Source organism: Ictalurus punctatus, chromosome 2, assembly GCF_001660625.3.
Source record: "Ictalurus punctatus breed USDA103 chromosome 2, Coco_2.0, whole genome shotgun sequence".
Taxonomy (NCBI): domain Eukaryota; kingdom Metazoa; phylum Chordata; class Actinopteri; order Siluriformes; family Ictaluridae; genus Ictalurus; species Ictalurus punctatus.
In genome coordinates this window covers 10,945,058-10,961,347 of record NC_030417.2, presented here as the reverse complement: position 1 = coordinate 10,961,347, position 16,290 = coordinate 10,945,058, and the positions used below count along the sequence as shown (strand labels likewise).

The 16,290-nt window shown below is 40.1% G+C and overlaps 1 protein-coding gene across 3 annotated transcripts in view; it reads right to left on the bottom strand.

The window, feature by feature from the left end:
• Positions 1–4,820: 4,820 nt before the first annotated feature.
• stxbp5a (syntaxin binding protein 5a (tomosyn)) overlaps positions 4,821–16,290 on the bottom strand; it is a 78,272-nt gene continuing 66,802 nt past the window's right edge. For 2 of the 3 annotated variants that reach the window (XM_053687690.1, XM_053687695.1), the window contains 8 exons: positions 15,282–15,329; positions 14,474–14,523; positions 13,094–13,376; positions 12,366–12,729; positions 7,007–7,172; positions 6,801–6,912; positions 5,785–6,005; positions 4,821–5,615 (listed from right to left, as the gene is read on the bottom strand). In XM_053687690.1, the coding sequence (XP_053543665.1) occupies positions 5,574–5,615; positions 5,785–6,005; positions 6,801–6,912; positions 7,007–7,172; positions 12,366–12,729; positions 13,094–13,376; positions 14,474–14,523; positions 15,282–15,329 (1,286 nt within the window). In that variant the 3' untranslated portion in view covers positions 4,821–5,573. The remainder of the gene's footprint in view (positions 5,616–5,784; positions 6,006–6,800; positions 6,913–7,006; positions 7,173–12,365; positions 12,730–13,093; positions 13,377–14,473; positions 14,524–15,281; positions 15,330–16,290) is intronic. The other variant, XM_053687691.1, reaches the window with a different exon arrangement.

The following is a 16,290-nucleotide window of genomic DNA, read 5'->3' as shown; positions in this document are numbered from 1 at the left end:
TTTTCCTCTTCTGTCTGATTACTGCATATCCAAAAAAAACTCCTATCGAGGGGGGCAGGGGGAGCTGTTTTGTCGTCTAAAACTTATAGTGTGTTATACTTTATTACAACCTCTGTCCTTAAATTCAGCAGTTCATAAAAATCTCAAAGGTGGTCACAGTCTAAACGGGAAAATAAAGAGGACGGGAATGTAAAGATTTTGATTTACAGAGCAGTGATACGATAATCGCTGAACTTGGTCGAGAAAGATAACTGTTAGCGACGCTCGTGCCTTCCTACGTTCACAGGTATATCTGATGAAATCCAGACGCACACAAATCTGTCCTTTATATGTAACTAACAGTAACTAGTCTGCAGATTTTAAAATTATCCTAGGTTAACTAAGTAGCTTATTGTTAATACAGTATTGGTTATTGTAGTTGCATTGTTAGTAAGGCTGTCTTAAAATGATTGGTATTGTTAGATCCTTTCATGCATAAAAATGTTTTTCTTTTTCTTGCTGTTGACTCACTCCTTTTAAAAATGTTTTTTTTTATTTCTTTTTTTCTTCCATACTGAGGACTTCTTTACCTGACGTGTCACGTCCTAGATATAAGTTAACGTCATGCGTGTTAGGAGACAGATCATTGGGCCACCTTATTTATCTTGTATGAGGAAATGAAAGCTGAAATTCTGATCTATCGTGTATCATGTTCATCTTTAGATCTCCAACCTCAGCGTACAGCACATACAAAAGAACGGGCCTTGCGGTTCTGATACGTTCAGAGTCCGCTGTAAGTTATTCTTGTCTGCTACCTCTAATTTCCCTCCATTTGTAGTGGATTTGAGGTCTGACCCTATGCTAGTTGAATTCCATATCGTCCCTGTAATCTCCTTTGTCTGGTGTAAAGACTTTCTGAAGGTCGTGTCCAGCTTTCTTCTGGCCCCCCCACGTTCCTGGACTTATAAGGTGCAGTTTGTGCTTTCAGTTTGTCCTGGACATCACCACTTACCCCGGGCTTGATTGGACATTACAGGACATTTGCTTTTTGTAATGACTTACCACTGTGGTAAAATCTGTATAGTCACTAACATCCCTGTCTACTGCATCGTAGAAGATCTGCCGCGCTGCAGTTTGCTGATGGCTTCCTTGTTCCATTAATAAGCTGTTTGGGAAAATATTTCATGAGGAGATGAATGAACGTGTGATTGTCCTTTCCAAATGCTGGGTCTGGGGGGAAAAGGATTTGTAACGGTCCTTAAAGTGCAGAATAACCACGGTCACGATTCTGATAAACGAAGGTGCTGGTGTTATATGGGCTAGAACTTCTAGCCTGGCCGCTGGAAGACTATTAATGATTTCATATAAGGCGTCCAAAGCATGTGTTCATCTCCCTGAGGTGGAACATAAACAGCTAAACTCCTGAGGTCAGTCTTGATGCTATTTAGCTCTGAATGTGGACTACAGTGTCTGCCGGAGATTCAAGTCAATGGTAAATCATGCAAGTGGCATGCCATGTGTATAATACAAAACATGTATAATACCTATGATGTGATTAATTTATTCCAAGCCTCTGCTGTTAAGCGTCCTGATATTCACCCCTACAGCATTAAACTCATGGATATGATCAAATACCACAGGATATTTCAATGAGGCGTACTTTATAATCACACCATCTTGGTTCTAGCCAATTTAGACTGAGCCAAAGTGTTTCAGTAAAACTGATGTGGGGTTTAATATTTCAGCTCTCTAGAACTTACAGCACAACATACAGCAACATGGGTTGAATTCCATTTTTTTAAATTGAATTTTATTTAGTTTTCCATTGCACAGTAATCTCTATCTACAGAAATTCTAAATCATTTGTGGCAGCAGATATTCACAGACATCCATGTGAAATTTGCATAAAACTGTACAAGAAAAGTGGCTACAATGAGAAAAATACTGCAACCCACCGATAACTGTGATACTGAGGACGGGAGATGGAGCGTGAGAGATCTTCGTAACAGAAGTGTATTATATTAAGGTACAATGAGTTGGTGGTTTAAAAAATAAATAAATTATATATATATATATATAGATAGATAAAAACAAAACAAAAAAAAAGGAAAAAAGACAGGAAGTACTGTATATTAGACATCTTGTTTTCAGCAGGGATTCTTTTGTTTCTTGGAAAATTACAAAGGGCAAACAATCAACATCCACACGGACAGAATCAGGAACTAAGCAAACTGGAGGTTCAGTCTGAAACCTGGTTTAAGAGGACACACAGCCTGAGAGTGGCTCACGCACTGCACTTATTCTTACTGAACACAGATTTCTGATTAAAAAATGAAAGCGGGAACCCGGAACATCGAGGTTCTTTTTAAAGATCAATTATTCTTAAATAATGTTAGCAGATTACACATGACGGTTCCCCCCAACTATCATGATCAGTCATATAGTCTCCTGTTTTCCCCCGAACTGGACTTCAGTTTGTGCTAAAACAATTGGTTTAGTCTGAGACGTGCACGTGATCTTGTTCAACGATACCGTTCCCTAACAGTAAATACGCTAAGATGACAAAAACGTATCGCTCAATGGTGGATTAACCATTTTGGAGTGTACATACACAAAACTAGTTTGCAAGGACATGTTAATAGAAAATACAATCAACTTAAATAAACAAGATTTATTGAAACTAGCTCATTAACTAGCTCAGAAATGCTGAATAAAGTGGGAGGAGTCCATAAGAACATTTTGACGTTTCATCGAATACCGTTTAATGTTTTGTTTTGAGGAAAACATTTTTATCCACACAGGACCAGGACCTCACTGAGACGACACACAAAATCCACTGACGTCGGGTCCGACTAGAACTGCCAGTGAGAAATAATGGTGGTGAAATAAAAAGTACTAGATAAAGTAAATCTTTGGCATTTAACATATGACATAGGGAAAATGTCTTCGCACCAATTCGTCCGATCGCCTCGCTCTTCGGTTTTACGGTCCCGGATTGTCCGACTACTGATTTATTTACACGATGGCAAAACGTAGGGACGAGAGACGAGAGGAAGACGTTAACGCTCTGGACAGAGAAAAGAAATCTTATGTACAAACATATATAGCAGCAATGTCCTTGCACACAATAAATTAGACTTGAATTAATGTAATCATACTGAAATGACAGTGTAGAGAAAGAAAGAAAAATCTTAACAATGCTTTAGATTAGATTAGATTAGATTGCTTTTGATTCTTTTTTTTTTAATGAATACCTCCCCATACGTGCACAAACAAATTGAGACAGCTGGTATGGCTTTATTATCAAGATTACGTCTCCATCCCAAAGTGACGGTTAACTAACTACAGATTGAGAGTCCAGTGGGACGATCCACAGACTACATTACTTTTGTGTCACTGGTTTAATTCCAGCACCGTATTAACCTGTTCCGCTTCAAGACAAACGCTGAACAGGAAGTGTACGCCTTGTTTCGTCTGTAGATATATTTACATGACTGACTGTATCCTCCAGACATCATTTTTTTTTCTTCTTCTTAACACTCAGTACTGCATCCTTTATTTAAGCATTTACTGTATGTGTGCATCTTAAGTGCTTGTCTTTTTCAAACCAAAGATCAATACTTAGTTGAGATTAAGAAAATATACAGAGCTCAGTGCTCTGGAACTATGGAAGAAAATAAATTAAAAAAATGTAAATAATATATAAAAGAATCCCACTGACTGGGGACATGGCGAATATTTCTGAAAAGGATTATTCAGTCAAAAACACAGAGTTGTAGGAAAGCTGTGATGCCAATTTGTATGAGATAAATGTCCAAATATAACATTGTTATGTGTCATTTTCCCCATGTATTAATTTCTCATACCAGCCCCTTTTAAAAATCAGCCCTTTTCTGCACGGGACGTCTGGGCAACAGATCACATAAAAATACCATCTGAAGAAAAAGAAAAAAAAAAAAAAAAAGATATAGATATAGGTATATAATTAGTCAACGCACAATTTCTACAAATCCGTTTTATTCTTTCTAACTTGTTTATAGACTAATTATAAACCCGTTAGAGATGGTACTTTAATGTAAAGTATTACTGTACTGATAGAAACATGAAACAATTCCCAAATGTGAATTGAAATTGAAATCAATGCAAATCCAAAAAAAGCTTTTTTATATATATATATATATATATATATATATATATATATATATATATATATATATATGTGTGTGTGTGTGTATATATGTGTATATATATATATATATATATATATATATATATATATATATATATATATATATATATATATGTGTGTGTGTGTGTGTATATATGTGTATATGTATATATATATATATATATATATATATATATATATATGTATGTGTGCGCGTTTGTGTGTATCATATATATATATATATATATATATATATATATATATATGATTATTTCATATTTTTGTTTCTTGTTGAATAATAATAAAATCTAATGAAGCACAAATAATCAGAGAAAATGGCTTAAGAGAGACAAAAAAAGGGAAGTAAGGCCAACTCTCAGGTTTGTTAGGTCCATCTCCACTGTGACAGTGACATCACTTCCTGTGAATGGCTAATTCTCAAACCTCCGCCCTCCATATGTGTGCTCCTCTTGTTTCATCACTTGTCAGTCCGAATGAATACGGCTTTGATCAGTTCAGTAGTTTAATATTGAGTTATATAGAATTATGTTTATATGCTATTTTTCCCCCACTTCCATTTTTTATGTTTAAAAGTTTTTTTTGTTTGTTTTTTTACAATGGCTGTTTAGTTCTCTCCCCCCGCCTCCCTTTTTTTTTTTTTTTTCCAAAAGTATTGTTTAGCTTCTGAAAGGACAGAGGTGAATAAAGAAATGACAGCATGAATATGAGGAAATGGAAATCCAAGACTCTTGAGATATTTGCCACAGAAGGGCGGGGCTGTAGGTCAGGCAATAATAAACAGACAAAAACTAAAGAAAGAAAGCAGACGCTGGCAAAGTGGGTGTCTTGTCATGTTTAGACATGTGGTCAATCTAACTAATGTGCACGCTCACACACACCCACACACACACCCACACACACACCCACACACACACACCCACACACACACCCACACACACACCCACACACACACCCACACACACACCCACACACCCACACACACACCCACACACCCACATACACACACATACACCCACATACACCCACATACACCCACATACACCCACATACACACACACCCACACACACCCACACACACACACCCACCCACACACCCACCCACACACACACATACACACCCACATACACACCCACATACACACCCACATACACACCCACATACACACCCACATACACACCCACATACACACCCACATACACACCCACATACACACACACCAGATCCAACAGCAGGTCTGAGGTCCACACAGTATTCAACATTTTGCCAGGAAATAAAAAGAGAGATCCCGGTGGTCCAGAAGAAAAGAGATGGTGGACAAGATGGAGGGAAGGACGAGAGAGAAGATGATGCCCTCTAGGAAAGTGGTTGGTTGAATCCCTTTTGACTTCGGGGCTGGTCTGCAAATCAGAACTGGTACCATTTCTTATCCTTACACTTCAGCATCATCTTCAGGACACACAAGTGGAGATATGAATCAGTGCACAAATAGTACAACAAAGAAACCTGTGGTATGTAAATGATAAGGTAAACAGCATAATCAAAATGGTACAGTAGTAATGGATTGAAACACCACAATAGTTCGGCAAGAAGCTGTAACCTAAAATCAGGCTGGTACCTCGTGGGCATGTTTGGTAAATGAGTCAGCGCTGGCCATCATGGCTGCCGTCCGCTCTTCCACCTCACTCAGTTTGTGCCCCCTCTCATCCAGTGCTATCCTTGCGCGAGCCAGGTCGCCCACAATACCCGCTGCTGCCCCCTTCATGCCTTCAATGCCCCCTGGTCCAGGGATGTGTTGGGCAAGGCTCCGGGACGCCTTACCTGCCCCAGACTCCCCAACTGAGGACATGGAAAAAGTGATATATCAGCAATCATCAATGTCATTTTCAAAGCAAGCATGTGGCCTGACGATTTGATTACAATAAATAACACTTCTACTTATGAGATAAATTCATACATTTAAAATCTATATCCTGAATTGATATATTTCTGTAAAGCTGCTTTGGGACTGCATTGGGTTACTGACTGGAAGGTCAAGGGTTCGAGCCCCTGCGCTCCCAAGCTGCCACTGTTGGGCCCTTGAGCAAGGCCCTTAACCTTCTCTGCTGTATCATGGCTGACCCTGCACTCTGACCCCAGCTTCCTGACATGCTGGGATATGCGAAGAAAAGAATTTCACTGTGCTGTAATGTACATGTGATCAATAAAGATTCATTATACAATTTCATTATGTCCAGTGTTCAAAGCGCTATACAAATAGAACTGAATTCAATTGAATACTCGTATTTCTTCCTTTCACGGGCGTCCATATCCACCCTTTCTTGTTGCCTGTTTTTATCAGTCCCCATTCTGTCCCCATGGGGCAGTGGTTAAGGCTCTGGGTTACTGATCGGAAGGTCGGGGGTTCACCCCCTGCGCTGCCAAGCTGCCACTGTTGGGCCCTTGAGCAAGGCCCTTACCCCTCTCTACTCCAGTATCATGGCTGACCCTGCGCTCTGACCCCAACTTCCTAACGTGCTGGCGTATACGAAGCAAATAATTTCACTCTGCTGTAATGTACATGTGATTAATACAGACTCATTATTCAAGAAGATAAATTAGTGTATATGTGGAAGAAAGGGAACTCATTCTTACAGAGTTCTTCTCGATCCAGTGACTGTGCCCCTCCTCCAAAAAGGCCCTTAAAGAACCCCCTGTTTGGCGCCTCTGGCGTCTCCACTGGAGTGAACAGCTCGCCGAGCATCTCCTGAAACGGAACACGTGGATTTTTCTCTCTCCTGGTTCTAACACGTTTCAGCAATCACAATAAAAGCACCTCGGAACGCGTCATGTTTACAAACCTGCAAGTTCTCGCAGACATCCTGGCTGTAGGTTATCCTCTGGATCTCAGTAGGGGAGGTCAGGTACATGGCCTGTCCCAGGTTGGTAAAGCAGAATGTCCTGGCTATCCTCATGTCTGTCAGTGGAAGGTAGTTTACATCCAGCAATGGTCTGAGTCCAGGCAAACTGAGGGTAGAAGAGTACAGTATACACTTTAGATTTGGATTATTCCTGGTGTTAAGTTTCAATTCATTCTGCTTTGGTAAAACCTGTCTGAATAGACTTTAAGAAGATCTGGAGGGTGTACGGGGGCGGTGGGGGGGGTTGGGTTTGAGCTACAAATTTTGACGTCATTAAAGATTTGACCTTCTCAAGTCTCAAGAACTAAAGTAACATTGTTAACGTGTGGAGTTTTCTCCATCTCTGTGGCAGAAACAACGATGGGCAGATGGGCCACCCTGATCTCTCTGTCCTTGCTAAACATTTGTGAGTCACTGGGAGATCAGGAGACAGACAAAGTCCAGACAATCTGCATCTGTATGATGCGTCATGTCTCCTCCCATCTGCAGTACCCTGGAGCTTTGCAGGCACTGACTTTGCCAAACAAGACAATGGCAGGAGATACAAGCATGCATACATGATTTTAACATTTGGCTTCCACCAATCCTTCGCATGAGCATAATAGAAGGGCAACACGATGAAAATCAGTACAGTACACCTGTTTTGTTCTGGAAAATGATTTATCTGTGTTATTAAATGTTACCGGTGAAGTAAAAAGTAGAAAGCCAGCTATAGGAATAAGATATTCCTAGTTTGTCAACAAGACACATACTGTACACACATGTATATGGCAAGAAAATACCATACAGTGGATATAAAAAGTCTACACACCCCTGTTAAAATGGCAGGTAAAAAAAAATTAAACCAAAATAAATAATGTCAAAAACCTTTTCCACCTTTATTGTGAGATTTTAACCTATTTATTAAAGTGAAAAACAATAAGAATAATTTTTTTTTGGGGGGGGGGGTGAAAAATAAGAAACTTCCAATACCCGGTTTGTGTAAGTGTGCACACCCTTTTATAATTGGGAATGTGGCAGTGTTCGGAATGAACCAATCACATTCAAACTCATGTTAAATACTAATTAGTATACACCTGCCATCAATTACAGTGACCGATTAACCCCAGCTGTTCCGATTGGATTTTCCTGACATCTTCTTGGTAACATCCAACTGGAAAAGCCATGGGCCACAAAGAGCTTACAAAGCAGATACGGGATCTCATTGCTGAAAAATATCAAGCAGGAAAGGGTTCCAAAAAAATTTCCAGGGCATTGGATATACCATGGAACACTAAAGACAATCATCAACAAGTGGAGAAAATATGGCATGGCAGTGACACTATTAAGGACAGGACATCCCTCTAAAACTGATGAGAAGATCAGGAGAGAACTGGTCAGGGAGGCTGCCAAGAGGACTACAGCAACATTAAAAGAATTGCAGCAAATTTCTGACAAGTACTTTTTGCTTGTATCTTTCTCATTTGTAAGTCACTTTGGATAAAAGCATCTGCTAAGTGAATAAATGTAAATGTAAATGTACTGATTGCTCCCTACATGTGACTACAATCTCCTGAATTCTTCATATGTCTGGGTTTTGGGATATGGGGTAGGCTGGAAAGACGGAAGCCTTTTTTAACATAAGAAAGAAATAAATAAACATCCAATCTCCCAAAACCATGTGGAATAATGTTTAATGATCTGATGAGACCAAAGTTGAACTTTTTGGATATAATGCCAAAAGATATGTTTCGCACAACAACAACAAAAAAACCCCAGCACATCACTAAAAGAACACCATCCCCATGGGGAAACATGGTGGTGTCAGCATCATACATTAGGGCTGCTTTTCTTCAGCTGGAACTGGGGCTTTAATCAGGGTGGAAAGAATTAATGAATAGCTCCAAATACCAGTCAATTCTGGCACCAAACCTTAAGGTTTCTGCTAAAAAAGACTTTAGATGAAGAGGATTTTCACCTTTCAGCTTGACAACGACCCGAAGCGAACCTCCAGATCAACAAAGGAATGGCTTCATCAAAACAAGTTTAAGGTTTCGGAATAGCCCAGCTAGAGTCCAGACCTAAATCCAATCAATAATCTGTGTGGTGATCTGAAGAGGACTGTGCACAGGAGATGCCCAGCCAATCTGACAGAGCTAGAATGCGTTTGCAAGGAAGAATGTCAAGTCAAGATGTGCTAAACTGACTGACTCGTAACCAGATGCTGTGATAAAATCTAAAGGTGTTTCGACTAAGTTTTATTTTTAGGGATGTGCACACTTTGCAACCAGTTTATTGTACCTAAAATGATTCTTATTGTTTTTCTCTTTAATTAATAGGCTAAAATTTCACAATAAAGGTAGAAAAGGTTCTGACATGATTAATCTTGGTTTCATTTAATTTTTTTTACATTACAAAAACCTGCCATTTTAACAGGGGTGTTAGATCCACCTTTTAGATCCACTGTACATACACTCTACTTCAGTGTCCACTTTAATAGGAACAACTGTATACCTATTATCCAATCAGCCAATCACATGGCAGTTGATAGGAACAATGACCAGACTGGTTTGAGCTGACCTAAACACTACAGTAACTCAAAACCCCCCTCTTTACATATCTTTTACTCAACTCCTGGATGGAACTTTCTAGAAAGCTTTCTATCCCCTACCTCATGTGACTGGTTATTTAGAGTTGACAACAACAACCAGCTACTATTTTATCAGATGTACTTGAGTTTTTTGGGTTACATTCCAGAACATTTAAAATCTCTAAGATTTTAGAAAAGGTTGTAGCAAAGCAGTTATGCTCGTACTTAGATAGGAATAACATTCATGAAATGTATCAGTCAGGATTTAGACCTCATCATAGCACAGAGACAGCGTTAGTTAAAGTAGTAAATGACCTTCTACTGACTTACGATCAGGGTTGTGTCTCGCTGCTTGTGTTACTCGACCTTACTGCAGCTTTTGATACTATAGATCACACTATTCTCCTTGATAGATTAGAAAATGTTGTTGGTATTAAGGGAACAGTCCTCTCCTGGCTCAGGTCTTATCTGACCGATCGTTATCAGTTCGTAGATGTAAATGGTGAATTCTCCATGCGTACTGAGGTTACTTTTGGAGTTCCACAGGGTTCTGTTTTAGGCCCACTGCTCTTTACTTTATATATGCTACCCCTAGGTCAAATTATTCGTAAACATGGAATTAGCTTCCACTGTTATGCTGATGATACACAGTTGTATGTTTCAGCGAAGCCAGAGGACAGACATAAGCTTAGTAAAGTTGAGGATTGTGTAAAGGACATTAGACATTGGATGTTAATTAACTTCCTTCTGCTTAATTCTGATAAAACAGAAATACTTTTATTAGGCCCACGTGTAGCTAGAAGTATCCTTTCTGATCACATGGTTACTCTGGATGGTCTTTCTGTTTCATCATGTGCAGCAGTTAAAGACCTTGGAGTGATTATTGACTCCAGCCTATCATTTGATGCTCATGTAGATAATATTACTAGGATAGCCTTCTTTCATCTCAGAAATATTTCTAAAATAAGAAACATATTGTCACTACATGATGCGGAAATACTAGTTCATGCATTCGTCACCTCTAGACTAGATTACTGTAATGCCATACTGTCTGGATGTTCCAGTAGGAATATAAATAAGCTCCAATTAGTCCAGAATGCAGCTGCTAGAGTCCTAACTAGAACTAGAAGATACGACCATATCACACCGATATTATCCACACTGCATTGGCTCCCAGTAAAATCTCGCATTAATTATAAAATACTCTTATTAACCTGTAAAGCACTAAACGGTCTCGCGCCACAATATCTAAGCGACCTTTTGGTTTTATATGATCCGCCACGCCTACTTAGATCAAAAGATGCAGGCTATCTGACGGTACCTCGAATAGTGAAGGCTACAGCAGGGGGAAGAGCTTTCTCTTATAGAGCCCCACAGTTATGGAACAGTCTTCCTATTAGTGTTCGGGACTCAGACACAGTCTCAGTGTTTAAGTCTAAGCTTAAAACGTATTTGTTTACTCAAGCCTACCCTGACTAGATTCTGTTCTACTTTCTCCCTCTCTCCTTTCGCCGAGCCCCACACGAATTTATGGAGATACTAGAGATCCAGATCCTTTCTGCCTCTGGATGGAGCTCAAATCTTCTTTAATTCCAGACTGCTGGGACTACGGCTGCTCTTAACACCATACAGACTTCATATAAATCCATAATGAACTTTTTCACAATATCTGTTGTTACCCAGATGAGGATGGGTTCCCTTCTGAGTCGGGTTCCTCTCAAGGTTTCTTCCTCTTAAAACATCTTAGGGAGTTTTTCCTTGCCACCGTCGCCACTCAGTGGCTTGCTCAGTTGGGATAAATTCACACCTTTAATATCTGTATACCGTGTTGATATTTCTGTAAAGCTGCTTTGAGACAATGTCTATTGTAAAAAGCGCTATACAAATAAAATTGAATTGAATTGAATTGAATTGAACATTTGCTGGACACACTATCAGAATCTCCTCTGAAGGTGGGATGCACTCGAGGTGCTGCCTATTCTCAAACTGGTGTCCTCCTATTAGCACCTCATATTAGCATCGTGTTAATGAACTTGATATTTGTCAACGTATTGCAGATACTGCGACTCAGAAATGTGTGCACACCACGGTTAACTTGTTCACCACACAAAGGCTGAGAAAAAGAGGTACATCTACCTGTCCTTTTCACAAATATTCTGAGCTAGTTTCATGTTTTTTTTGTTGGTTTTTTTTTTGCATGGACTTTGGAATTTTTGCCTAAACACAGAAACCATTCCGATCTTACGTTCATGCAACATTTTTGGTTTTGTATTGCGAGATGCCAGTTATGACAGCTGTTATTCTGACGGAAACATTCAAAACATTTACACGCTTAGGGGAGTGGTCTCTTCCAGGATGATCCCACCCCCCTTTCATAATGCACGAGGGGTCAATTAATGGTTTGATACCATCATGAAAGTATATCTTTGGAAAAATGGTGTTGATCCCTTCAGTACAATTCCAGAGACTTGCAAGATCTATGCCTAGGCAGACCGATGATGTTCTAGTGGCTGGGGTTTTGTACAAACTCTATATAAATTACTTTTTTTCACATGTAAATCTTTACGATCTTCGTGTCAAACTCCGAACACTGCAGTGGAGCCGCATATAGAGACGAATACAAAATACAGGTTACACTTTTTTTTTTTTTTTTACATTAACTGACCATTGACGAAACAAGCAGTACCAATAAGACCTCTTTCAGAAAAACATACCGCATGCACAGCATACCTGAGGGTCATGATGTGTCCATTAGCACAGAAGCATGCCACACAGATGCCTGGGCCCGCCTGCACCACGTCTGCCCGGAGCACAAACGATGTCTCTGTGATGTTGTGCTTGAAGATGCAGGTTTGAGAGGGTAGTGAAATCACTTTGGCCTGCTTCTCCGAGCATACCACCATGAACTGGCTCTCATTCAGGTCTTGCGAGGTGGAGGGCGAGACGGACACCGGCCTCCTCCTCCTCACTCTCTCTTTCTCCTCACTGTCGGCGTTCGGTTCGTACCACAACTCTGAGGCGGGTGGGAGCAGTGAGCCTGACCCATCCAGGAACGCCATCCGGATGATGCTTCCTTTTAGTCTAATGAAAGTGCCTGAACAGACAGAAGTGTGATAAGTCTGAAACCATTTCCAAGAAGTGCACCAATGCACAACAACTAATACTGGAGTCATTATTCAACACTTGTATTTTAATACTTGTTCACCAACTCGAATGAAATTCGATCAAACCACACAAAGACACAAAGTCGTTGTCTTTTAGGAACCGGTTGCCGATATTGACTCGATATTATTACGGTTCCCCTTATTATGTGTTGAGTGATACGTGAAGGTGAAAAGCCTGATGGAATCTTGTTTACAAAATAGTAGTGAAAGAGAAATAGTTCTTTGTAGAAGGCCCAGAACTTTGAACAAGAAGGACAGGTCAAGGTATATACAATAAAAAAAACAACAACTCACCGCTGGGGGAGACGATGACTGGCTGCAGTAACCGTTGCTCTCCTGGAGGGGGCATGTTTAGGGAAATAGCAAGGACCGTACCTAAAGAGGTTCCCACCCACAGGGCAGGGCTTAGGGTGCTGTCCATTTTACGCGTGTACGTCTGGAAGAAGTAGAACGACGTTATGGCTTCCCGTGCTTCCTTATCGATGCTGGTCACGCTCGAGCTGCGCGAGCGGCTGAATGAGTTGTCCCTGTTGTCTAGCGGTATGGAACCCCGCGGTGGACATACAGAGAGTAAGACAGTAGGGGGGGGAAACCAAGAAGAAGTAAAGCTCCCATTCCAAAAATGCTTCGTTAAATATCTACTCTAACAGCGATACGTGGATGGGTGAAGCGAGATTATTGCTTTTCATTGGTTATGCTGGAAACTAGACGAGGAAGCCCATATGCACTTATGCAGTGCATCAGGCAAAACTACACCTAAAACCAAGTAAATGGCATCCTGTCGTTGTTTGGAGGTTTTGATCGTAAAAACATCCCGTTGTTCACAAACTGATGTGTGTTTATTAGCTGAATGCATACTGTTGGCACTCATGAGAGCGTGACTGGCATAGAAAACATCTAAAAAGGGGTGTTTGTACAATTTATACAATTTGTACAAGGCCTGAGGTCAATTTCAGTTGAGTTCAGCTCTTTCAGATTCAGTATTCGATATCTGTTTAGACTAGAATACAGCATTTCAGTACTGGGGCATGAGCACGTCAATATGCCTGTCCAGTGCAACAATGACATATTGACGATAATATAAAATCACCGCAGATGGAGTACCACAGTCCAGTCAATTTAATTAATGCCTCAGTGAATCGCATAGAAGGATAAACATCCACGGTGACTGCTGTTCTCCAGTGAAGAACTGATTCGTTAAGTTTTAGTATAATTAGCTGGACTGACTGAATTGACCTCAGAATTTCTGTAGATATTTAAAGCTGTGGACATTAAGAAAAGTTGAAAAGACGGCGCATTTGTCAGGAACAGTGTGGCCAGCTATGAAGGGGGAGAAAACAACAACAACAACAACTTTAATTCTGAATACGGAGTAAGGCGGAATAATCTGGAAGGGTCTGTGACGAATCCATTCAAGAGTTCATACAGAGTGTAATTAACAGATGTTCAGATTTATTTGCACGTCGTGTGGCTCAAAACGTCGTGATTATTACAGTACAACTCCGAAATAACTCCAGTCTCCCAGGAGCTAGTAGTCTTTCGCTCGCAGACACGAGACAAAAACGATGACTCTCCAGAGTCCAGACAAATGTGATGATGTTGGGTTCCCATTTTCAAATGTTCAAAAAAAAAAAAAAAAAAAATCTATGAAATATGAACAAGTCAAAGCTTACCCAAGTCTGGCTTTAGCTCAGTAGGCAAGCTTAATTTCCGTGACATCCTTGCTGGAAGAAAGAAAACACTTCTCTTTACATACTTTCAAGGACGGACGAGGATATAGTAGTCATGCACAGCTGGAAATATTCGTAGAAATCCAAAGTGGGGGGTGGGGAGACACAAACAGTGCAGATGTAACACTGTAACAAAACAAATGCGTAATTAAATGCTGCATGCTGGACAGACATAACCAGGTAGTGGATGTTGGGTCTCATAATGCCCTGGAAGAATGAGACTGCCAGCAACCCATGCCACGAGCATGCACCAAACAGCAGAACAAAACCAGGGAGTGATGGTGGTCGAGGGTAATCAGACTGCGTACTATTCAATCCTGAATGAATGGAAAGGATATAGAATTATAATAAAAATGAAATAAATAACTACTTGAGACACAGAAGAGAATGTGAGTCTAACAGGAACACTTTACGCCGTTTTGCTAATCAGAATAAACTTCCCACGATCCCATTACTGTCTACGCTCAGAAACAAAACTAACATTTATTAGACAAAAATTCACAGATAACCACCATATTTACAGACAGACGGTCATGTGACCCATCCAGGGAAGTGTCTATGCGACAAGTGAAGTCGGATGCACCACGCTACACACGTGCTACAAACATGTAGCATGCAGTCCACATAATCTGTTTAGATCAATCCAACAGATATATTTTCTTCTATTTTGTTCTTTTTTTAAATTTTATTTAAGACAGAGACAGTGGTTGCACACAAAGGGTGGGGTGTGTTCTTCTCTCTGTCCATCTTACCTCCTCTACCGCCGCCATTGTAGAATTGCTGATGGTTAGATGCCAACACTTTTTTTTTTTTTTTGGGAAGGAAGTAAAGCATTTTGAGGTTAGAAATTCTCTCTGTCTATTTCTGAGAAGACGGTGATGCAGATGCGACGAAATACATGCTGTATAATGAAGACTAATAATTGTTTAGCTCATTTTTTTTTTTTTTTTTTTTTTTTGTCTGTAGTAAAGTGTACCAGTGGTGATTTCGTATTCCAAACGAAGCATTTGTGAGGAAAACAGCTGCAGGAGTTTTGCTCTGACCAAAGCTCACTTTCAAAACTTCATTACAATTCTATACTGACATTTTGGTAATAATCTTAGGTGTCTATATATATAATGTAAAGCTTCTAAATTGCTTAGGTTTAAGTAACAGAAAGGTCACCCTAGGTGGGGTTTGAACTCTGGTCTCCACTTTACCGAGGCAAGACCGTGAACCAGTGAGCCACCCACAGACACAATAGACCCAAGAACAGGTGGGATGAGTATCACTGATCATAATTTATTAATTAAATAACCAATTGTTCTTCAACGCAATGGTCTCTGGCTCCCTCTAGTGATGGAACACGGCCAAGCTGGCTGTCCTCTTACAAGTCTCTCTCTCGCTCTCATTCCATACAACAGCCATGAAAGATGGAAAAAAAAAAAAAAAAAAAGATTATCAAGCCATACTTGTGCTATTATGCTTCTTTTTTTAAACACATGGTGTATTTCTCATTCAAGTGTTGTGCAACGACGCTAAGAACTGCTTTTCACTTTCACGAAAATGGAGTGTAACTTGCCAGAGATCCTCCCCCCGACCTTTTTTTTTTAATCTACTGAAACATGTTGCTGTCTACACCTATTCAGCGTGAGGACGGTGTTGAAATAAAGTGTGTCTTGTAAGGTTGTGTCATATTTCTCTAGTTGAGCATCATGTGGAACTGATGGATGTGTAGGTGTAATAGGTAAAGTGTGCTCATAGCACAGCTTATTTGCATTT